Source organism: Diceros bicornis, chromosome 7 (genome assembly GCF_020826845.1).
Source record: "Diceros bicornis minor isolate mBicDic1 chromosome 7, mDicBic1.mat.cur, whole genome shotgun sequence".
NCBI lineage: Eukaryota > Metazoa > Chordata > Mammalia > Perissodactyla > Rhinocerotidae > Diceros > Diceros bicornis.
Window position 1 is genome coordinate 39,417,111 of NC_080746.1, and position 25,201 is coordinate 39,442,311.

The window sequence follows — 25,201 nt, forward strand, 5'->3', positions numbered from 1 at the left end:
TGGTATATCCTGGGGAATACTATTTAGCCTTAAAAGGAATGAAATTCTGATACATGCTACAGCATGGATGAACCTTGAAAATATTATACTAAGTGATGTAAGTCAGACAAAAAAGGACAAATATTGTATGATTCCGCTTATGTAAGATACCTAGAGTAGTCAAATTCAGACAGAAAGAAGAATAGTGATTACCAGGAGGTTGGGGGGATTAGGGAATGGGTGTTATTGTTTAATGGGCATGGAGTTTCAGTTTGGGATGATGAAAAGCTTGTCGAGATGGATGATAGCAATGGTTGTACAACAATGTGAATGTACTTAATGCCACTGAACTGCACACTTAAAAATGGTTAAAATGGTAAATTTTATGTTGTGTATATTTTACCACAATTAAAAAGAGTGTAATGCTAGAATAGTATGTTTTCAAATCTCACCAAAAATATAAGGAGTGGGCTGGCCTGGTGGCGTAGTGATTAAGTTCGCGTGCTCCGCTTCAGCGGCCTGGGGTTTGTGGGTTCAGATCCTGGGTACAGACCTACGCACCGCTCATCAAGCCATGCTGTGGCAGCATCCCACATACAAAATAGAGGAAGACTGGCAACAGATGTTAGCCCAGGGCCAATCTTCCTCACCAGAAAAAAAAAGTATATGGAAACATCATCTTGCCATTGGCTGTAGACCTATACTCCTGATGGCTCTAGGTTTATACTCATGAGGTAAAACTTAGAACTAGTGTACTTCAAAGATATCGGTAAACTCCAAAGTCTGTATCTCCAAAGAAAAGGTGGAGTTAAAATAATAATTGAATGTAATATTTGAGATGAAAAAATGAAGATATAATATTTAGACAAAGGAAAAGTATAAAACTTGGAAATCATGGTAATTCATTCCAAGAAATAATAATCATAAAAACACATATGCATTTTAAATTTTGCTGGATGCTCTCAGATCGTTCCAAAGGTGTTAGACCAGTTTACAATCCAACCAATAGTATTTGGGAGTGAGTATTTCCCTACGTCCTTATCATCAGGGTATATTATTACATCTTTTGATCTTTACAAATCTAAGGAGTGAGAAATTATTTCTTACTGTTGTTTTTAATTCATACTACTGTTATTACTAGTGCGTCTGAGCAAAACACCTGGTCATGGTCTTTGCCTAGAATTTATTATTATTATTATTTTTGGCTAGGGCGTTGGTCTTTCTCTAATTGATCTGTAAGAGCACTCACGTGAAAGTGCATGCACAGTCGTGTGTGTGTGTGTGTGTGTGTGTGTGTGTGTGTGTGTGTGTGTAGCGTGTTTAGGGTGTTTATCATGTAAAAGAAGTATCCACCTGTTCATGAGGGGTTTTTATTTAAATCCAGAATGGGTTATGAATTAAGTGCCTTTTTGTCATCTATGAAGATAAGCACGCAAGGTTTTTCCTCCTTTGTTCTATGAATATGGTGAATTATATTAATACGTATCCTATTACTGACCCATCCTTGGTGTCGTTTTGTGAACCCCCTGGTAATGGGTATACTGGTCTTTCCATATTCTCCTAGATTTTCTTTGTCTGCTTTAATATTCATAAGTAGGATACTGTAATTTTCTTTTTTGTGCATGCAGTCTTTGCCAGTTTTCAGTACTGTGTTATGCTGGTTTTATAAAGAGAGTTTGGAAGGTTTCTTTTTTATGCTCTGGTACTGTTAGAATAGCAGTGGAATTATCTGTTCTTTGAAGATTTGATAGAATTTACCTGTGAAACTTTCTGATTGTGGTCCTTTTCAGGAGTGTAGTTCTTTTAATAATTTTCTCAAAATTTTCTTTGATAATTAGTCTATTGAGACTGTCTATCTTTTGTTGGCCCGGTTTAGGTCATTTTCTTCCCAAATTACTTAGAATTGAGCCATTTTGTGATGATTCTTTTAATTTTCCTTGGATCTTTTATTCTCTCCATTCTCATTTCTTTGCTTTAATAATTTAATTCATTGCTTTGTTTCATATATTTTGATATGCAGTATTTTTGTTATTATTTTCTAGATATTCTGTAATTTTAGTTTTGTTTGCAATTTAGAGTTAGGGTTTTTATTTCATTGTTATTAATTTCTAATTTTATTGCATGCTGATTAGATAGTATGGTGATACTGTTTTTACTATTAAGAATTTATTGATATTTTTCTTAGCATCCCGTTATGTATGAGTTAAAACATTTCATGGGGTCTTGAAAAGAAGTATATTATTTATTTTCAGAGTATAGAGTTCAACATTGTATCAATTAGATCTATCTTATTAATTATGTAATGTAAGCCTCCTTTTTTCTTTTAAATCTACTTTTTAAAAAAACAAAAAGTAAGGCTAGTTCTTGTTATTCATGGTAGTTATGTTCTATAAAGTCACTGCAAACACTAAATTAGTGAATACTGAACCATCACTCCTAGGGGAAATACAGGATTAGGTTCTTGCCAGACACTGGTTACAACATTTTTGTCAACTGATCAATACGTAACCTTTTTCATGTGTGTTTTGTTTAAAGACACCTTATGTAACATACATTGTTGATTCATTAACCTTGAACTCATGGCCACCAGCCCTGTAACTCATGCCTGAATAAAGCTTATCTAACACGGGTATTTCCTCTAAAAGGCACGGCACAGCCGTCTTGCACTTCAGCAGTACACTGGGGGGCCATTTTAAAAGTAAAATCATCAACCAAAAGCACAAAATTGTGAAAAACGTGACACTAACTATACTATGAAAAGGACACTTGTTTAAAGTATAAGAGCTGAAACAAGAAGGCTGAGTGTTGCTCCGTTCAGCCTCATCTGGGAACGTGTGTGTCAGGCAACTCAGTTTTCACCACTCTGCACATGTCCATGAATGACCGCGAAAGTATCAGGGGTATTGTTTTGGGGGTTACACATAAATTTTGCCAAGTCAGTGAATCTGCAAATACGGAATTGGAGAGTAATGAGGATTGACCTTACTTTATCTGGGACAAGAAAGAGGAATTGAAATCTTTTTCTACTATTTTTTCTTTATATTTTTTGTTGTATTCCCTAGAGTTTTTTCTTTTTGTGTTGTAATGCCATGTTGAGCCCTTCGTGTAGTGATTTAGCTGTTACTTCATTTCAGCTAAGATCGTCAGCGTGAGGCTGGATTACCCCCCACCTCCCATCACCCATTTCACTCCTACTTCTACTCTGTCTGCTTTGTTCTCATCTCCTCATTTAGCCCTGTCTCTCCTTATTTCATGGCATCACAGAGAGCTTAGAAATGTTCTAGCTGCCTATTCGTATACCCGGAACTTGTCATTACAAGCAAGAGAGACTGTTGTCATGCCCTCTTGGGATCTATAGATCACTTCTGGAGAGCTCTCCACTGTCTGACGCTCTTCTCAACCTTCTTCCTTAGCCAGGTCAAATATTCACTCTATCCATTAACTCTTCTTCATAGATTTTGTGTTTTGGGGTTAGAGCTATTTTCTAATTTTATTGAAAATGTATTGAGTTTTATTTTTGTTTTCCTCGTTACATTTTGATTGGTTTAAGGGAAGAGACTAGGGCAGCATTGCTTTTGTTCTAATTTTAATTAGAAAATCTATATTTATTTCAGAGTTAGAACATTTCACTAAGTTTCAAAATTGTCTTTTCTAGACAGTTTCTTATCAAATTAAAATTTGTGGCATATTCTTGGTCCTAAGGTTTTTATTGTTTTCCAGGCCTTCAATTGATATATTCTTGTTAATTCTTTTTATCATGTATTTGTAAGAGATTATTGCTCATGTTTTTATGATTATAGAAGTGATGTTTTAGAAAAATTGTATTGTAGAATAAAGAAGAAAACAAAAGCACTTGAAAATTTTGTCACCCAGAGACAACAGCTATTTTTGTAAGTTTTTTCTTGTGATTTATTAAGAGCTCAGTGTACAAAGTAGCTCAAATGATCACAGTCTCTTACAAATGGTGGTGTTGAATTAGGGGTACTTGCCAATATTCCTGCCATTTCTGAAAGTTTTGATTCTGTGAAATTTTATCTTTTCTTGGTAAACCTTTTCAAAAGGTCTCATTTTACAGGTAGTATTTTAAATTGATCTGACAAATCATAGGTATTGAATTTGATTGCTGGGGAAGGAGGGTTTTCCTGTTTTACATTTTTATAACATGATTAGTGAAAAATAATAGTATAGACAATTTGATGGCATTAAATGTTCATCTGAATGACCGGATTAATAACTTTTAGGATGCTGCATTATCTACTAATGTGTACTTTCTCCTTGTTTTCCCCGTCAGGCCATGACTAGGGCCAGAGCCCTCAGATCTCAGGGAGAGGACCTTGCTTCTGCCTTTAGTTCTGATGACCTTATGAGTATAGATTTGGCAGAACAGATGGCTGTTGACTCCGATGATAGCATCGCAGCAGCAGCCAACAAAGGAAGAGGCCGAGGAAGAGGCCAAAGAGGAGGAAGAGGGCAGAATTCAGCATCGAGAAGAGGGTCTCAGAGAGGAAGAGGTTAGCACTGAGTACAGTCTTGTGCACACATTCAGATGTGGTAGTTGAGTGGGAAATATAGAATTGTATTGCTGTTGTTGGAATCAAATTACACAGTTCTTTACATTTTTATGTTTATAATGCAGAAATTCAGTCTTTAATGTAGTTCTGACATGTACATTTTACTGAAATAAATTTTGAATGGCCACTTGCACATAGGGTTTTAGTTGCTTTTAACACGTATTTTTTTAAGAACTTCCTATGTTTCTCATACAGTATCTTTTGGGTACATTTAATGTTGTATTTGCTCTCACATGTACACACACAGTAACAGTGAGGCGAATATGAGCTATTAGGGAAGATGGCTAGCTAATGGCCATTGGCAGTAGGAAGGAAACTAGATTATTGTTAATAATAATAATTAATAAAAAATTATTATTTTTGTTGCTTTCATAAGATACAAATGCTCTTATAAAGTGGCTTCATAAAATTTGTTTGAAAAGAAAAATTACCCCAAAACAGTTTGATTTCTTAAAAAAATCGTTAATAGTAATTGCCTTCATTGTATTTAATGTGATACTATTTTCATTGAATAGTTCAAACAACAGAAAATGGTCACCCAGTGACTTCCTGGTGCATTATATAAACGCATTCATAGGAATATTTTTAAATTGTTTTTATTAAAGATTTATCCATAGGAATTTTAAGCTGGTAAAATCTCCAGGGAGAGAAATTCTCATCTTCTAGTGGTAATTATTTTCATTATCCTTACATTTACAAAATTTTTCCTTAAATTTTAATTGGAAAATGTGAACCAAATATGGCCTAAGTATAGTCCCTGAAAATTGGTTGATTAAACTCTAGATGTTTCTTCTTATGTATCTTTTTGGCTTTTTATAGGTAAACTGTGTTTTGACATAACTTTATTTAAATTTCATTTTGGTATTGTTTTTAAAAAAAAACACCTTAGCTACTGATGAGATTGTATATTGACTGCTGCTTATTCTAATATCAGGTACCAGTCTAGAGACTTCTACTGGAAACAGAAGTTCAAAGGCCTCTATGTCAACATCTAGAAACATGTCTATTATAGATGGTGAGTATAGACTGCACATGATTACCTAGTAGTTATTTATAAATTGCAACATAGGAAGACCTAGGAAAACCCGTTAGTAAACCTCACTGGTTTGTGTTGCCATTATTGGGGAGTTAAAAGGGTTATTAGGACCAAAGGATAAATTATTCTTTAAAAAATCTTTGCCATTCATTGGAGCTACTGAAGAGGGTGAGCCTTAAAAATTATTTTTTATAATTCCTTACTTTTAGACAAATTTGATTATTTCTCTTTTGTAAAGGGATCACTAAGACATAGAAAAGTGAGACAGTTGGTGAGTATAATCACCAATGATCAAGAGAGAAGGAACTACTTCTTAATGTACTGTTTACTTTCTTTCCTCATGCTGCTGTTGTCTGCCTCTGCTGTTAGTACAGAGAAGTCACGTGAGCCGTATCTAAGAGAAATTATGTTTAGGATTCTTTGAATTAATTTTGTGTATGTGTTGTAGTATAAAAATTGGCCTTAAACTAAGGGGACCTATTTTTATAAACTATTTTTAATAATAATTTAATATAAAAGTTTAGTAAAATATTTTAAAATATTAAAAGTTTGTGAGATCAGGCCAAGTTGTGAGTCAGATTTTTGAGAATATATGTTAAAATAGGTGGATATTTTTTCTACCCAACATTCAAAGTATATCCGTATGTATTTTATTTACATTATTTTGTTATTTGAGCTTAATTATTGACTCACTTTTATAGCTAGGATTAATTTTTGACAGATTCAAGAGTTAGACTAGATCTTACAAGATGAAATTTATCAAGAGTAAATATAAACTGCATTTATGTCTAAAAGGACAGCTGCACAAAAAGAGCTGTGAGAGGTATGTGACATTAGCAGCAACCCAAGTAAAACAGACGTAGGTCACTAAGAGTTGTGCAGGTTGACGTAGCTGTCCAAATCTAATGGTGTCTTAAGCAATATTAATAGCAGTGATGCCAGGAATTGCTCCCTCTCAACTGAATTAGATGCATGACACCAGGAATACCGTGCTCATCTTTGGAACTGTATTTCAAAAAGGATATCTACTATGTATGATCATTCAGAAGAGAAACCACATAATATAAAAAATAGTAGAAAGAACTTGAAATGTCTAACTTGAGAAAAATTCAAGTCTTTACATAAGTTTTATCATGTGAAAGGTTGAATAGATTTGATCTGTATAGTCCCAAAGGCAGTGGTTTTAAATCTGTTTAGAGTTATGGATTCTTAAGAATTTGATGAAAGCTATGTCTCCTCTCTTTAAATAAGTTCTCATATGCAATTGTGCTCAATTTCAGAGTTAGGGACCTCTATGAAGCCCATCCATGGGCTTCTGATTAAAAACTACTAGTCCAGTGAGGATAGATGAGAAAAGCTAGCAGCATAAGATTTAAGTTTATTATCTGATAGAATGGACCTGAAAGACTTAAGAACAACTTTGCCTACTCCTTCATTTTTCAGATGAGGAACTGAGCTAAGCAATTTGCCCTAGGTGGAGAAAACCACTAATAGTACTAATAATAGCTAATATTTATGAGACAGTTACTGCATGCCTCTCAACAGCTCTGTAGCATAGATACTTAAATTATCCTTGTTTTACAGAAAAGGAAACTGAGGCTTTGAAAACACAGGCAACTTATCTAAGGTCTCACAACGAGTAAATTCTAGAGCTTGGGTCAATCCCACATTCTCTGGATTCCAGAACCAGTAGTTAATTAGTGTGCTAGTTTCCAGAGCAAGGTAAGATTGGAGACCTAGCTACTGGTTCTCAGTAGAGGGGTCTTTGCATTATACAGAATAACCTATCTAAGTAGTATAAAGATGGAGTAAGCTGCCTTAAAAGGAAGTGAGTTGTGACTCTATCAAAGGAAGTTTTCAACATTTATTGGATGACAACTGACATTGGAGAAAGGATAAAAAAATGTCAGATCCATTAAATGACTCTTTTTTTTTTGCGGGGGGGGGGGGGGGGGGAAGATCAGCCCTGAGCTAACATCCATGCCAATCCTCCTGTTTTTGCTGAGGAAGACCGGCCCTGAGCTAACATCTATTGCCAATCCTCCTTCTTTTTTTCCCTTTTTCTCCCCAAAGCCCCAGTAGATAGTTGTATGTCATAGTTGCACATCCTGCTAGTTGCTCTATGTGGGATGCCACCTCAGCATGGCCGGACAAGCGGTGCATTGGTGTGCGACCGGGATTCGAACCTGGACCACCAGTAGTGGAGCACGTGCACCTAACCGCTAAGCCATGGGGCCAGCCCCCCCCCCCCCCCCCCCCCCCGTTAAATGACTCTTAAGGAGTCTTCTTATCAAAAATTCTGTTGCTATATTTTCACTCAAGGATTATTCAGTACTTGAGGAGAGCCAGCTGAGATCCTTATCTTTTAACTTCAGAAGCATGTTGTCTTTGTTGCCATTTAGGAAATGGCATGCAGAAAGATGCTATTCCATTCTTGGCAGGTCTAAGATAAAAGCAGAGAAGGAGAGAGAAAGAGAGAAAAGGCAGTATGGTAAAGGATCTAGGCTGAGGTCAACACGTAAAAGCTTTGTGACTTTGGACAAGTCACTCTCCTAGTTTGTTTACATGTACATTGGGAATAATAATTCCTGCCATATTGGGTTATTCTGAAGATTAAAAGCAAAAAGCCTGGCACATAGTAGGCATTTAGGAGTATTGCTATTATTAAAAAAAGGAGAGAAAACAGGGAGTTAGAAAAGGAGAGCGAATAAAATATGAACACTTCCATGTTAAACCACCAAAAGTTGGTTAGCGTGCAACACAGAGGCACAGATGTTATAAATTACCCACCTTTGCCTTAGCTCAAACTGCCTTTTTTCATCATGGCTTAATTGTTTTATGTGAAGCTTTCCTTGACACCAGTGGGCAGAATTAATTACCTAAAGTGAGTCTTCAGATTTCCATTGTTGTTAAGAAATAAGTTATTAGCTAAGCTTGTTACTTTTTTTTTCTAAGTAGTCTGTTTTTCCTCGAGCTGTCTGTTTTTGGTGTTCTGCAGTTTCACTATGATGAATGTAGATATGGGATTCTTTTTTGTCCTGGTTAGGATTTATTGGGCTTCATAAAACTATAAATTGCTGTCTTTCATCATTTCTAGAAAATCCTTAGCTGTTATCCCTTCAGACATTACCTCTACATTATTGTTTTTCTCCTCCTTTCTGGGTCTTCAATTAAATAAATGTATGACCTTTTCAATCTGTCCTTCCATAACTCTTCACCTCTCTTGTATTGTCTGTTGTTTTATCTTACTGTGCCCCATTCTGAATAATTATTTTTGATCAGTCTTCCAATTCACTCATCTGTTCTTAAAACTGTAGATTGAATTTTTTTTTTTTTTTTTGGAGGAAGATCAGCCCTGAGCTAACATCCATGCCAATCCTCCTCTTTTTGCTGAGGAAGACTGGCCCTGAGTCCAATCTTCCTCCTTTTTTTTTTTTTTTTCCCCTTTTCTCCCCAAAGCCCCAGTAGATAGTTGATGTTATAGTTGCACATCCTGCTAGTTGCTGTATGTGGGATGCCGCCTCAGCGTGGCCCGACAAGCGGTATGTTGGTGCGCGCCCGGCATCCGAACCCGGGCCGCCAGTAGCAGAGTGCACGCACCAAACTGCTAAGCCATGGGGCCGGCCCCTGTCTTCTGTGTCTTAATAACCCAGTGTCTGAATGTCTGTGACCTCTTTCTGTTATCTGTTTCTGATGGTTCTCATTTATGGCGACTTGTTTCCTTGCATGTTTTGTTATCTGTTGTCTCCCCAAAATTATCAGTAGGAATAATTTGAGATCTTGGATGAAGATGTCTTCCTCCAGAGAAGATTTGTATTTATTTCTCCAGGGTTCTCGGGCACCACAAGTCTTCGACTACTTTAGATTAAATTTAAATTTATGACTTGAGGACCAGCCAGGTGACGTGTAATTGTAAAATGTTTATGCCTGCTTCTCTCCTTCACCATTGGGGTCCCAGCTTAAGGCAGGGAGGAAATGCTTTAGGGTCTCTGCCTTGGGCAGGACTTGAGCTATAGCAGCTCTCTCCCTCCCTCTACAGAACTGTCACAACCAGGGTTAACATTTGCCCAGATCAGCAGGTGTCCTCAGGGAAAAAGACTGCTATACTAGCCTCTCTGAGTTCTAGCTTTTCTTCAGTTTTGGCCTGCTAATTCCTTACTATATGATCAGCTCTTCGGTTCCCTTAAGATTTTTTTTTTTCAATTTTTGATATAGCAATTTGGGTTGTTTTCAGCAGAAGTGTTTTTCTGAATAATCTAGCCTACAATGAACAGATACAGAGTTTTGATCCTCATTTTCTTTATTTAAAACTCATATGTGACTGCCTGCTTTGCAGCTAGAACTCTGTCTCATAGAAGCCTTGTGAGCATTTTTTCACTTTCTAATGTCAGTTCATTTCAGAACCACTGTGCCAATGAGACTTTCAAAGACATTCTTTGATGACTCCTGCTCTATTGCTTATTGATATTGTGGAATAAAGCTTCTAATTGTGTAGAGAAGACGAGAGATCAGTTATAGTGCTTTAAAATGTTCACAAATTGGCATGACTAACCTTTTTTTTTTTAAGTAATAGTATTCATTTGTAAGAAGAAGCTATGTAAGTAAACCAAATTAATATGAAACTCAAGATTTCCTAAATTATTTTCTAGGCAAAAATCTTATTGTGCCTTTTGCTGCAATGGTTGTGACTAAGAGCTCAGGCTCTAGAGTCAGACCTGTATGGTCAGCCAGCTCTTCACCTGCCAGCTTGGTGCCCTTGCACTAAAAGCACCAGGGAGCAGGAGTTGCATTGTTTTGTTCATCATTGTATCCGCAGTGCCTGGCATATAGCAGGTGCTCATTAAATACTTGAGAATGATTGAACAAAAATTACTTAGAGATTCTATGGCATAAAGATTAACAGCATGGTTCTAAAGTCAGAAAGACCTTGATTTGAATTCTAACTCCTTCATTTACTAGCTGTGTGTCCTCCAGCAGATTAGTTGAGCTTTCTATCTCTAAGCTGCAGTGTCCTCACCTGTAAGATGGGGTGATGATTGCATCCACCTCATTGGGTTATTTTGAGGATTAGTGAGAAACTGCATGTGAAATACCTGACACAGTATCTATATGTATGAAGCCCCCAGTAAGTGTAGACTGTTATTATTTTCTAAGCTTCAGATCCCTGAAATTGGCAGTGTAGTACTGACTTCACAGAGCAATTATAAGTATTAAATGAATTTATACATGTACATTACTGAGTACAGCATTTAGGAAGAATCTAATAAATGATTGCTGCTGTTAGTATTTGTGGCAATATTTACAATAAACTTATGAAAATGGATGTTTTATAAATTAGTCTAAATTTATCTTTTATAGAATTGATCTGGTTTAATGGTTTTACAATTTAACTGATTACCTCCAACACTGAGCCTTTTTCTAAAAAATGAAATTGACTTTTTAATGCATATGAGTAAAATATTTTTGTCAGGTTAGATTTGGTGTTTTTTACATCTCTGACAAAATAACCATGGGGTATTAACTATAGCTACCATAACTTTGGGACAAAAGCAACTTAGGAATAACTTCTAGATTCCTATGATAAATGAAAGAATGAAGAGATAAATAAAGGTCAAATTCTATTATAACAAGCTCCATGGAGTACAGAGATTTGGTGTCATACCGGAATTTTATTGAGAAAGGTAGATATTACACTTAAAGCCAGCAGCGGTTGTAAATAAGAGTTGACAGCATAGATTTCTCCGTTGAAGTTTGTCTGTAGAGGATGGTGATAAAGTGCATAAAAGACACCTCTGAAGCCACTGCCTTGCATTTAATTTACCACCGTGGCTACCACTGCCGCTACTACGTTTATTACTGCTACTGGCTACATTATCTGAATACCTGCTGCTTCTAGGCACTTGCCAAAGCAATTTAGAGTACCTCTTTTTATCCTTTCAATGAATTTCTGCGAGAAATATTATTAACACTATATTACAGGTGAGGAAACTGAGACTTAAGCCAAGGAACTTGGCCATAGTCACCCAGCTAGTAAGTCAAAATGAGTCGAAAACTAGAGCTCTTAACCACCGTACTGTACTGCCTTCCTAACAAAACCCAGTCCTTGTTTTTCTGATAACATTATCTCACAAACATTTACTCCTCTTTTGTTATCCACTGGGGATAAAAAGAAAGGAAGGCTCTTGTTTTCAAGGATCTGAGAGTTTGAGGAGTCAATTAGTGAATGACTATTGAACAGAAATATTCTTTGAAAGAGTCATGATCACTGGTTTTTTATTCACTTGCCCTGTCTAGCCTTTTGAGTAGAGTAGGATGTGAGGCCAATAATTGAGTAGGGCGGATAAGAACTCTGCCTCTGCCCTTTATCTCTCCTCTCAGGTAGACATCACAAGATTGGGGATAGGAAAATGAGCAAATCATAAATTTAGGCTAGGTAGAAAGATGCCTGAGTTTTCTGACCAGGAGAATTTTGGACTTTGTGGGATTCTTTGAGCATTTGACTTTTTCAAGTCCTGTCTTTTTTTCTCCTCTTGCCCTGTGGTTCGGTTTGGGGATTGTCTTGAGGGAGACATTTTTTATATTAGGAAACTGGTAAGGCTTAGGAGAAAATAAACCTCTAATTGACTGTTTGAAATTTATTCTAGGTTTTTAACATTCTGCATCCAATTCCAATGTGTGTGTGTGCCGGGTGGTTTCCCCACACCACCAGAATTCTGACTGTATCTACTCAGAGGTAGTGTCAGATTGCACAGGTAAAGGGCTCGGTTCCACAAGACTGGCCTCTCCACTTCAGATGTCAGTAGCAAACCCAGGTTGTTACCTGTGCTTCTGACCTACTGGCCGTAAATCAGAGGTTCCTACAACCCCCTCCTTGGGTTAGATTAATCTGCTAGGGCAGCTCATGAAACTCAGGAAACTGGTTTACTTACTAGATTACTGGTTTATTACAAAGGATATTAAAGGATATGAATCAACAGCTAGATAAAGAGATACATAGGGTGAAGAGGTCTTGAACAAAGGAGTTTCTGTCCTCATGGAATTTGGAGCCCAACACGGTGGCACGTGGAAGCGTTCTGGTTCACCACCTGGAAGCTCTCCAAACCCCTGCCTCCTTTTGGGTTTTTATGAAAGCTTCATTACATAGGCATGATAGATTAAATCATTGACCGTTGGTAACTGATTCAACCTCCAGTTCCTCCCCGCTCCCCAGAAATCAGGGGATGGGACTGAAAGTTTCAACCCCCTATTCATGGTTGGTTCTCCTGGCAACCAGCCCCCTGACTTTGGATGCAGTCCAAAGTCACCTCATTAACATAACAAAAGACACCTTTATGGCTCTCATCACTTAGGAAATTTTTAGGAGCTCTGTGGCACTAATGGGAACAAAGACCAAATATATACTTCTTCTTATAAAATCATAATAATGTAGTTTCAGTCTTGGGAAAAATAAAGAGTTAACTAAACTTCATGTTTCTAACCAAGTTTATAAAGCTAAAAAAGTAAGAATTCAAAGGAAAGTTTTATAGAATAAAAGATAAGCTGTTTTCTAGAATTTCCCTCTGGACTATTTCTTAGGTACTGAATGTGGTTAACAAAGTAGAGGAGAATAAGAAAGCTCTTACTGGAGCCCTATGGCTCCTAAGATAGCAACAGGGAAGGTATTGCCAACTATAAGAGAAGGGGGACATTAGGAGGGTTACCTTCAATCTATTTGGAGTTCAGTCCATTAGGTGATCAAATTTTATCCTTCAGGTATTTTTCTATAAAATATTTTCAGAGTAGGTATATTTATGAACACTGCTTGTTACTATATTTGAATAAGCCAGGAAATCATATGAGACTGGCAGGTAGGCCTTGATTTATTTGAACATATAATTCCACCTCCATTCAGATTTTAAAAAATATATAAATGGTTTTATAATTAGTCATCATGGGTTTTTACATATAGACTTAGAAAATCTTTAGCTAAAGAAATGTGCAAATTTTTCTAAGTTATTTTAAGAATAACATAATGGATGTTTCATCTTTTTCATTATAGCATTTAAGTCTACAAGACAGCAGCCCTCCCAAAATGTTGCTACTAAGAATTATTCAGAGGTAAGAAAAAAGATTTATAGTTGTGTTTAATAATTTATATTTTTTGGATTATGAATTGTCAGTTCTTTGATCTACAAAGTAAATAGAAGAAAAAGTGTGGAACATTAAAGCTGGAGAGAACTTATTATCTAGACTAAGGGCTTTTAGGATTTATTTTTCTTTTTTTGACTGTGGATCACATGATTAGAAATCCTTAAATGTACGTATCCAGTAATCTTTTTAAGGATAACGGTGTTAAACCAAAGGGTCCATGCATGGAAGACTAATATGGAAGATGGGAGGTTGGTGCATATAGAGGTTTTATTTATCCCTGGCTTCCTTTTGTTTCTTACACTCTCATAACACTCTGGCTTGTGCCTTAATGGCTGAAGCTAGACTCAGGACAAACTGAGAGGTTGGAGTCTAAGGATCTCTGTGTTCAGCTCTAGATATAACATAGCTCTAGATATAACAAAGGAAGAGCCTTCTGCTCATCCTTTGGATTCCAAGAAGAGTCTTCCTTTGACTCTCCTATTACCTCACTTTCAAAACCCATGTGTCTTAACTCCCAAGCCAGTACTCTTCCCTCTATATCAGGGTTTCTCAGTGGCAGGTCCAACATGTTGGACCAGATAAGTCTTTGTTGTGAGGGGCTGTCCTGTGCAATATAATGGCCTCTACCCACTAGATGCCAGTAATATGCCCCTACTTATGACAATCAAAAATGTCTTCAGACATTTCCAAATGTTTCCAGGATGGGAGTGAGGGTTAAAAATCACCCCCAGTTGAGAACTGTTGCTCTATATCTTTTCTCAAATTTTATTCTTCTTGATCTCTCGAGTACGTGACACAATTGACCCACCCCCTTTCCAGAAAACTTCTCTTCTTCTCTGTCCTGATTCTAATCTTGTTCTTTTATCACTCTTAACTTCATCTTTCCTTTTTTTTCTCTCTCTTCTTATTATCAATTTATATGTGGGTATACCAGTGCTAACTTTTATACTGAGCTCCGTTTCATTATTTCTAATCAACTGTTGTTTGCTAATGCTTCAAGATCATCATATCTGAAAACAAAGTTATCATCATGTCTGCAAGTAGCTTCCCTTCTAGATTTTTCTATCGTCGGGTAAGAACATGAGTTCAAAAAGAATAAGTCATGCCAAACTAACTTTTTTTTGTTTTTGGATTGAGTTTACACTGTGGTAGATTAGGGGAATATTGAATGTGTTTGATTCCTTCAAGGCACATAAGACACCTCCTGATAGTTTTATGGACAAAATGCAGGAATATTAGCTAGATTCATAGCTGCTTGGACAACTGCAGTTAATGACTTCTGATTAATGAATAGTTCATTGTTAGCCTGGAGGGGGAGGTCTCAGATGCTGTTTTTTCAGTATTTTGTCCTTGGCTTTATCAGTTAGAGGAAGACATAGCAAATGTGTGTATTTAGTGTCAAGATAATACAAAATGTAGAGAAATAGGCAGCATTTTGGATGATAGAATCAAGAATCACAAATATTTTTACTGTGGCTTGAAACCAGCAAATGGTATTTAACAGGGATAAATGTAACAGAAAGATAAATATCCAGTACTTCCCACACGGTCTTAGACCTCATTTAAAACTGGAGATGGAACACTGATGATCTAACTTCTCATTAGAACCCAAGAAAACCAGAGGGCACTGCCTGCACATGACACTCTGTGAGGCATTCTCCAATCTAACTGCATGTTGCTTGAGCTTCCCAGGCGGCCACGGTGGCCAGGAGAGAAGTAAACTCACACATGTTGCGTGGGAACCCACTTGTGAGTGAAGAGTGACATTGGAGGGAGGTCAGGCTGAGCTTTAGTTTTGACAGCTGCTGCTTACATAGTTTCTGCCTCCTTTTTTGCGACTTCGTTTTGTATAGTTAAGAAAAACACAACAACTTTGAGTTTCAGTTTTTTAATTCATTGTTATTTCAAATGTTCCATTCCCACAAAAAGCTCTTTGCTGTTTTGTTTTTTACCCCCTTAGGTGACTGAGGTGGATGAGTCAGATGTGGAAGAAGACGTTTTTCCTACCACTTCAAAAACAGATCCAAGGTAAGTACAGTGACTTCCTGCAAAAAGAAACATCTGAAAAGATTCAAAGTTATCCAGAATTCTACTTATACATTTTTCTATGCCATAGAAGTTTAATAGAGTTATTTTCAGCTAGTCAAGTATGTAGAGAAGTGAAAAATCGACCAAGGACTAGTTCATAGAGTCGATGCAGCATTATCACAAATATTTTCATTGAAAATTTAAGTAACCTGTAATTCATTTCCTTTTATCTTTATTACCCAGTGATTTTCTTCATAGAGTACTGTGTTCTCTCCAATTAACAGAAAATAGTTTTGTGTTTTGTTAATACTTGATTTCAGCTTCTCTTCATCATCATATTTTTATGTACTAAATTACATAGGATGCTGTGCTAAACACTAAAAAGAGGGTCATGTAGACTTTCTCTGCCTTCAGAACACTTTTATGCCTTTCCTGCCCTTTTTGGTTTTGGTCTGTTACTGTAAGGTTTGACTTGATTCACTATTACCATTTTCTTCTATGTGCTAACATTTTAGGTGAACACTGCTTAACTAAAGCTCAGTTAATGAAAATTTCTACTTAAGGAAATAAATAATCAACAGCTTTTTTATATACTTATTTTCTGTATGAGCATTATATTAGGTCTGATGGGGGACATAATGAATGTTTTAATATGGTTACTGCCTTCAGGTAGCATAAAATGTAGTGGAAGAGAGAGAGGAACACATTTGAATCTGTTAAGGGATGATTGAATCAGTACATAATTATGTGTGAAATTTTATGGTACAGACTAGGTATGAGTGCTTATAGGCCCTCAGAAAAAGGAGCAAGAAGTGTGGGCTATCAGAAGAAAGAGCTTTATAGAGGGAGTACAATTTACCTGCAGTTTTAAAGATAGGCATTATTTGGATCAGTGGGGTGGAGAATGAGAGGCGAGAGTAATGAGATGAACAGGAGTTATAAAATAGGGAGGAGATTGAGGAAAAGGCTCTACCTCAATGTTTCTCAAAGTTTTTTCATGATCTCAACCTTTTTTTCATTACCTAAGGCTAAAAATTAAACTTGATTTAGTTTAATTAAAATAACTTAAATTTAATTTCTCCCTAACAAGAGAGGTTAAATACTAAAGAATGAAGTTTTGTTGGGTAGGATTGAGCTTGGGAGGGCCAAAAACCTTTATAATATCTAAAAGTTTTCACCCACCCCATCCCCTGGAACCAATTTTCATTCCTTGGGTATAGTACTGACCCCATTCAGAATATGTACTCTATGTGAATTAAGGGTCTGTGTTGGAAAATTTGGCAAGTATAGTTCCACATCCACTTATTTATTCGGTTAAACATTATGCTAGGAGCTGGGGATAGAAATATGAAAGAAATGTCTCCTTCCTTCCAGGAATTTACTCTTTGTGGTAGGCTAATGACAGGGCACTAATAATCCACCAAGATAAGTGTTTTATTCAAGTGTAATGAAATCTAAGGGAAGTTGCAGTATCTTCCCAGGATAGATCATTGGTTTTACAAAGAAGGTAGATAACGTTTGAGCTGATGATCAACAGATATGTAAGAAGACTTGAAGGAAATCATCAGGATGCAGCAAAACAGAGGAGTGTCACAGGCCACAGATATCTGCTTAAAAGGGTGATCAGGGAAGGCCTCTGGGGAGGTTACCTTTAAGCTGAAATTTTACTGAGAGAGACTTGGCTTTGCAGAAAGCAGAGGGAAAAGCATATGCCAAGTCTCTCGAAGAAGAAACAAGCTTACTAAGAAACAAGCTCCTTATTTAGGAGTCAGTGACTAAAGCATGGTGGAAAGGAAGTGGTTTGAGATGAGAATAGAAAAGACAGGCAGGAGTACATCATGAAGCAGGAACAGGTGAGTGGGGTGAGGAATTTGGACTTTATTATAAATTCAGGGAAGGATTTTGAGAGAGTAGTGGCACCATCTGATTTACATTTATAAAGGATCACTGTGGTGCAGGAGGACAGGAGTGCAAACAGGCTGTTGTGAAAAGAGGGTGCTGTAGGAAGTCCAGGGAAGAGGTGATGGAGGCCTGCACCAGAGTGGCTGCAGGGGAAATGGAAAGAATAGACGGTTTCAGGATATATTTTGAGGTAGACATGACGGAAGATGAGGATGAAGTGAATATTTGGAGTGAGGGAGAATGAGGAATCATGGCTGATTTCTAGGTTTCCTGCATGAGCACTTAGATAGTGCTGTACTCTGAGAAAGGCGTAAAAGAAGAGAAATAGATTTCTGTGGATGATGATAGGCAGATAACCAAAAGTTCTGCTTTAGACATGGAAAGTTTGAGATGCCTGTGAAATTTACATGAAAAGAGGTTATAGGTGATTGGCTATATGAGTCCAGAGCTCAGATAAGAGATTGAGAATGATACCTAAATTTACTCCTCAGCAGCATATAACTGATACTTAAAGCCATTGGAATGGACCCATCACCTTGAAAGAGAAGGTAGAGAGAAAAGAGGGCTTGTGTTCCAGTCCTGCGATTTCAGTCTTTAGAGCTTAGGTAAAGTAGAAAAAGCAACAAGAAAGACATGAGAAAAGGCCAGGGGAGGACAGAGTTGCCAAAGCCAGTGCTAGCCTTTGTAGAAGGAGTGAAAAATACCAGGATGGGCTCAGATGCAGGTCAACTTGTATATCTGTGGTGGGTAGTTGAGGATAACTGAGGTAGTTAGCTTATATGAAGATATCCTTGAATTATCAAGCTTGAGTTACATGTATTAAACCGGACTCTTTTGGTTCCAGCTGATAGAAACCTAACTCAAATTTGCTTAGGGAAAAGGAGATTTATTGGGGTAATATCAGGATCTCTCAGTCCATCGAAGGAAGAGAGTCCCTTTCTAAGTACTTGTTTGGTGTTCTTGTCTTTGTAAATTAAAATGCACTCAAACAAAAACAAGTCTAGCTTTCTGGGTTTTTTTTTTTCAGTAGTGAATCAATAGTTGAGAGGAATATAGAAGTTTAGCTTGCATGAGGTCCTTATTTTTCATTATTGGAACTAATGAAAACACTATTTTAGTATGTTTGACATATATTTAGGGGTATTAAAGAAAAATTGTCTTGATTTTGTTACCATTTTGGGTTGTCTTTTTTTCAGTGGAATAAATGTCTGTTGACTTCTTATTTACTCATGAGGTAATGATGATAATAACTGAATTGTTAGCACTTCCTGTGTGTCAGGCGCTGTTCTGAGGCTTTATATATGAATTAGCTTGTTTGGCGCTCACAGCCACCCCAGGGGGTAGATGCAGTTATAACTATATTATCCCTATAGTGAGGCACGGTAGGCTAAGTAACTTACCTAAGGTCACCCAACTAGTCACATAGCCGGGCATTCTGCTCCAGAACTTGCTTCTTAACATAATAGATTAAGCTCTCAGACCATTGTGCAAGCAATAAGGATCATTTAAATGATGAGAAGCAATTTAGAAATTAACATTTTGGCAATAAATCTGAAATCAGCCTTGGCGTATTTATGTTTCTGATGACAGCAACTGAATGACACAATTTAGGCTGTTTTTGAAGAATTTTTTAGTAATGGCATGGTTTGTCTGGTTATTTCACTTGTAATTTAAAGTATTTAAGCTCTGGCACTTACTAGGTGTGGACCATGTGCAAGCTTTTTGACTTCTCTGTGCTTCAGTGTCCTCATTTATAAAATGAAGATAATATTTACTTCAGAGGGTTGAGTGATGAGGCTTAAGTGAGTTAATGTTTGTAAAGTGCTAAGTACAGTACTGGGCACATAGTGCCTGTATAAATGCTTATTAAATAAACTAAATAACAGGCTAGGGAAATAGAGCAAGAATAATAAGAAGAATGGTAAGCAATAAAAGCACTCATATTCCTGGCAGTTAAGTTTAAGAAGGAAATAACTTGCAGCTGTAGAACTCCCTTCTGCCAGATGAGCAATGGAAAGCCTATATTTCCCTGGAAAAATTGTTCCAAACTCTACCCTCATTGTACTGAGAATAAGAGGACCCTTCCAGATTTGATAGAGCTGGCAGGTAATAACCACCATCACCTTAAAGCAGCAAGCAAGAGAAGACCCGGCTCCATCGGGCCAGGTGGAGGAGGAGAGGTTGAGGGGATTCTATTAAGCCTTGCAGTGCAGGGAACTAATATTTTGGGGGCACCTTTTATGTGCCGGGCACGGCACAGGCCGATTTAACATGTTATCTTATGCTTATAACACTGCTACAACTGACATATTCGCTGAACATCTCTAGATGGGAATTCTAATTTATGGCCCCAAATTATATCTGAACAAAAACGAAGAAAACTTACAACTCCTGGAGCTCAATTTGATACATTCTCTCCCCTTATTTTTGAGCCATGTACATGAAGCTAATCAAATGTAACACTTTTTGACATCCAGGATGAAAGCCCATTTATTTGACCCAGCAGTCAAAACAGTATAACCATTTCTTTCCTTTCCTACCATTGATGTCTAAGGATAGGGCACCTCTCACAGATGAGATCTCTAGGTCCGTGGGGTCCTCTGATGCAGAATTAGAGCTCTTGCTGTGATCAAATGGGCCAACATCCGTCACAGATGGCTGGCTTGTTTCTGGGCCCCACTGGACAAATCACTTTGTCTAGGGAGACATGAGAAAGCCGAGTCAGATCTCAAAGGGTGTTTCGTTGCATAACCCCCCAGCCCGCTTCCCCCGGCTCCCCAACAACAACGCATTAACCTAACTGTCACCTTGGCACTGTGGCTTTATGCTCCTGATGATCTGCTTCTTCCTGTCACAGATGGAAACAAGTCAACACTTGGCCAGTTCCTGCCTAGGTCAAGTACAGAGACGAGGACTCCCCAGACGGATCAGTTGATAAACTCTTTGATCCTCTACCTCTAAACTTGTTGCCTTTCAAGTTTGCTCGATAAATCCTCCTGTCCTTTACTTTTGTGGATAAGAATCTGTGGATTTTTCTGTTTCCTTCTGACACAAGACCTCTTGATGCTCAATTTGTTTGTTCAGACAAGACCTTCAGATATATTTCTCTTGCTATAATAGCATCCCAAATCATGGTAATAAATTGTTGGCTAAAAATTCACAAACACTGCTTTCATTCACAGCATGAGTCAGCAAACTTCTTAAAGGGCCAGATAGTAAATATTTTGGGCTTTGCAGACCAAGAGGCAAAACTGAGGATATTATGTAGGTACTTATATAACCATTTAAATGTACCCATTTCAAAATGTGAAAACCATTCTTAGCTGATAGGCCGTTAGAAACAGGCAGGCTGAATATGGCCCACTGGCCCTGGTTTGCTGGCCCTGATCTAAGATGACTTAAAATTCTTATTCATAAAAAGACATAGGAATATGAGTTCCATTACCACAAGTTAAGCTTCATGAGGGTAGGAATCATGCTTTTCTTGTTCACTGATGTTTCCCAGGGCCTATCATAGTACCTGGCAAAGAGCAGGCATTCAGTAAATATTTGCTATTTGATTTGGATTGAACACAGATAACACAAATGATGAGGCAACCCTAGAAAGCAGTGAGCCTTTCCTAAGATCCTTTTGTCCTATTGCGGAAACATAACTGAGATTTGAATAAAAAATATTTCGGTGTTGCCACAATTTTCAAGAGTGGGGGATGGTAGTAGATACATGTTAATATATACTAAGAGCTATAATAATAATGTAAGTAATCATCGGTGTAGTGCTTAATATGTCAGCCATTGATCTAAGTGTTTAAATATATTAACACAACAAATCTTTAAAAAATTATTATCCTCGTTTTACAGATGAAGAAATTGAGGCACAGAGAGGTTAGGTAACTTGCCTAAAGCCACATAGCTAGTAAATGACAAAACTGGAATTCAAACGCTGGCCCCAGAGCCCTTTTCCTCATCAGGTTTTTACTGCTGCTAATGTAGATTGAAGGGAATGTATTAGTGATTTTTATTCATGGCCACTACTAGAATGAACAACTTAGCTGGAAAGGCACTTTTGATGAATTCTTTCATTCATTTTCTGTGTTTTCTCCATGTTTTTGCCTCAGGTGGTCAGGCGCATCGTCATCGAACAAACGTATGTCCCAGAGCCAAACAGCTAAGGGGGTCGATTTTGAATCAGACGAGGTAATAAAGTAATATTGTTAAATCTTAATTTTTAGCTGTTTATAAAATTTAAATAAGGACTGCTAAGCTAGTTGCTGGAAGTCATTTTTTTAAAAATTTCATTGATAACCTTCCTTTGAACCATAGTTAATGTTAAGAGTCAATAGGTAACATAAGTTGAGTGCCCATCAATGTAAATACCTCAGATATAAAAGGCTTGCAGATTTTTAAAATATGATATTCACTCAGCTCTTAATTTGCCCAGTTAACAGTAGGATCATAATAGTTTTTTCACCTCCTGTCATATATATTTGGAGAAATGATGGATGATGACATCCTAAAAGCTTTTAATGTTACTTTAATAGAATATTTATGAAGTATCCACTATATGCTCCACACCTTTCATATATAAGATGTGTGGCAGTATGTATGAAAGCAATTCCAATTCAGGACGGTTATCTGGACCAGAAAACTATAAAATCTCTTCTAACTTGAACGAGAAGGAATGGGAAGAGGTAGAATCAGGCCTTGCCTCTTATCTTTCTTCATTTGTTGTTTCAGCTAAATTGGATGAAAGCCTGGCCTTTCTCTTTCCTCTGTGGTGGCCATTTGAGGGGCCTTTGCTAGCTTTGGTTGAATCGCTTTAAGGTGTTTCTCTTAAGCCTATCACCCTTTTCATTTATGTATTTTTATTTTTTCAAATTTTTAATCGTGGTAAAAACACATGACATAAAACATACCCTCTTAACCACTTTAAGTGTACAGTTCACTAGTGTTAAGTGTATTCACCTTGTAATGCAACAGATGCCCAGAACTTTTTCATCTTCCAAAACTGAAAATCTACACTCATTGAGCAACAACTCCCCATTTCCCCTTCCCCCCAGCCCCTGGTAACCACCATTCTACTTTCTGTTTCTATGAATTTGACTACTTTAGATGTCTGCTGTAAGTGGAATCATACAGTATTTGTCTTTTTGTGACTGGCTTATTTCACTTAGCATAATGTCCTCCAGGTTCATCCCTGTTGTAGCATGTGACTCATACCTTTCATTTTGAGCTTCAACTGCTGCTGTCATATTCCCTGTATCCCAGCTGTGGCTTTGAAACAGCTTGAGGAGAGGACTCATCAGAATTCAGGCTGCAGAGAAAAATGGCGGCATGAACTCAATCTACCCGTTAAATAATATGTTGCCTCTGGGAGGGAAGCGAGCAGTTGTTGACTCGTTGGTTAATTCCAAAGCATATAGATTTACGTGTAGGTATACATTAAAGTTAAAAATTTTATATAGTTCATGTTAACTGCAAAGAAGAACTGTTAGCAGATTCTCTATTAGACTTCAGTTTGGATTTATCTCTGGTTTATTAACAAGTTCTGCCTTTGATAGTAGCAGAAAATGAATTAATAAATGAAAGTGAATTTGTATTTCTCAAGGCATCCATTTCTCACCAGAGATAGCTAACTTAGCTAACATTTGAATATAAGACCACCAACAGAGCCTAGCACCAAATAATTATTCCTTTTTATTAATGTCTTAAACATAAATCAAAAATTTGCAAATTTGCTTTATCTTCTGAATATTTAAAGAATACATAAGAATCAATTTTATGTTATCTTCATCAAATTATGTAACTTGGGCTTATCTGAAATTTGTTAGTTTTTATTCTCTTTAATTCTCAGTTAATAGCTGATGTTCCTCTCTGTTCTAACTATACATATAATCTACAGCCCAGCAGCATGAGAACTCTTTGAAATTGAAATATTCCATCTACTTCTTTTTCTCCTGAAATTTGAAAGATTGCTTCGGTAGGTTGTTGCTTCCATCAGTCTGAGAGTAGCTGCCTATTCCTGACATTAAATGGGTAATGGGAAGTAAAAATTACAGCTATTTCTGAGTTTGGTCATGTGGCTTCATTATGTTTTTGACTGTGAGTTTCCAGAACATCATATACACCAGTAGTAAGATATAAATGAAAAAAATCTATTCAAAAACCAAATAGAAATAGCTTGAATAGTATTAATTTTTCTGGCTTACCCATACCTTATTTGCCTTTATTAATGTTAATAATTGAGAGAAATGTATATGGTAACTATATATACATACATATATATATCAGAATAAATTATTTTTAATGCTTGCTAAGAATTTAATTGGACTTCTTTATTCAGCAGTCAAATAGCTACTAAGGAAGGGAGGAAGAGAAAAGATAATTGACAAACTATACATATTTATAAAGGAAATAGAAAAATGAAAGTCTGCGTCATGTGAAAGGAGAAAATGACTCTTACTGGTATTGTTTTGTCCGTAAGAACTTCTGTCTTGTCTCAGTGACGTGTGATACAATCACTAACATGACATTTGTATGTCATTTCAGGACGATGATGATCCTTTTATGAACATTAGTTCTGTGAGAAGAAACAGGAGATAATATGTTTAATGGCACTTGGAAGTTTTCAAGATTCAGGAAAAATCAAAACATTGCAAGCTAAGAGTTAACAGTTGAAGATTTTTAAAGTATTGCTGTTAACTGAAGAATTTGAAAGAGACTTAAAGAAACTAATGCATAAGAATTTATATTTTTGAATATATTTCCAAGACATGACTCCTTTCCTTGAGAAACTTCCCAGCTCAAGGACATGTAGAATAGCTTTGGTTCGCCTTATTTTTTAATCTGGTTGTTAACATTACCTGGGGATGCTCTATAAAATTTAGAATGTTATTTTTCTGACGTGCATTAGTGTATGTCTTCCTGAATGAGGGCTTTGTTTAAATATCGTTCTTGAGTAAGGATTAAAAGAAATCTATCATTATATATTTCTGCTTCATGATCAAAGACCATGTAGGTCTTCATGTAATGTGGTTACATTTAGCTGAAGTTGAGGAGAGGACATTGTAAAATTTGACCTCTTTATAGTTTTAATAACTTGTAGAGATTCTGGATTTCCTGAAGGTAAAACAATCCACCATGTGAAACTGTGCCTAAGCTCGCTGTTTGTTACTATGTTCATTTTTTAATGCTTGTGACAAGACAGTCTCAGCCACTGAGACTTTGAATGATTAGATGTACTTTATGCTTTGAATAACTAGATATGTTTGTATTAAAAAACAGATAGCCTGTCAGAATTGTTGAGGTTTTTTTTTGTGTATGAGGAAGATCAGCCCTGAGCTAACATCCATGCCAATCCTCCTCTTTTTGCTGAGGAAGACTGGCCCTGAGCTAATATCTATTGCATTGTTTTTTCCCTTTTTCTCCCCAAAGCCCCAGTAGATAGTTGTATGTCATAGTTGCACATCCTTCTAGTTGCTGTATGTGGGACGCTGCCTCAGCATGACTGGACAAGCGGTGCGTCGGTGCGTGCCCGGCATCCGAACCCAGGCCACCA

The 25,201-nt window shown here is 36.9% G+C and overlaps 1 protein-coding gene across 3 annotated transcripts in view; it reads left to right on the forward strand.

Annotated features, from left to right (window-relative positions):
* MRE11 (MRE11 homolog, double strand break repair nuclease) overlaps positions 1 to 24,941 on the forward strand; it is a 65,564-nt gene extending 40,623 nt beyond the window's left edge. The window contains exons 15-20 of one of the 3 annotated variants that reach the window (XM_058545391.1): positions 4,271 to 4,490; positions 5,485 to 5,565; positions 13,625 to 13,683; positions 15,677 to 15,744; positions 21,762 to 21,840; positions 24,193 to 24,941. In XM_058545391.1, coding sequence (XP_058401374.1) covers positions 4,271 to 4,490; positions 5,485 to 5,565; positions 13,625 to 13,683; positions 15,677 to 15,744; positions 21,762 to 21,840; positions 24,193 to 24,246 — 561 coding nt within the window. In that variant the 3' untranslated portion in view covers positions 24,247 to 24,941. Of the gene's footprint in view, positions 1 to 4,270; positions 4,491 to 5,484; positions 5,566 to 13,624; positions 13,684 to 15,676; positions 15,745 to 20,503; positions 21,733 to 21,761; positions 21,841 to 24,192 lie in introns of those variants that run through there. The other 2 variants (XM_058545392.1, XM_058545393.1) reach the window with 2 other exon arrangements.
* Positions 24,942 to 25,201: the final 260 nt, after the last annotated feature.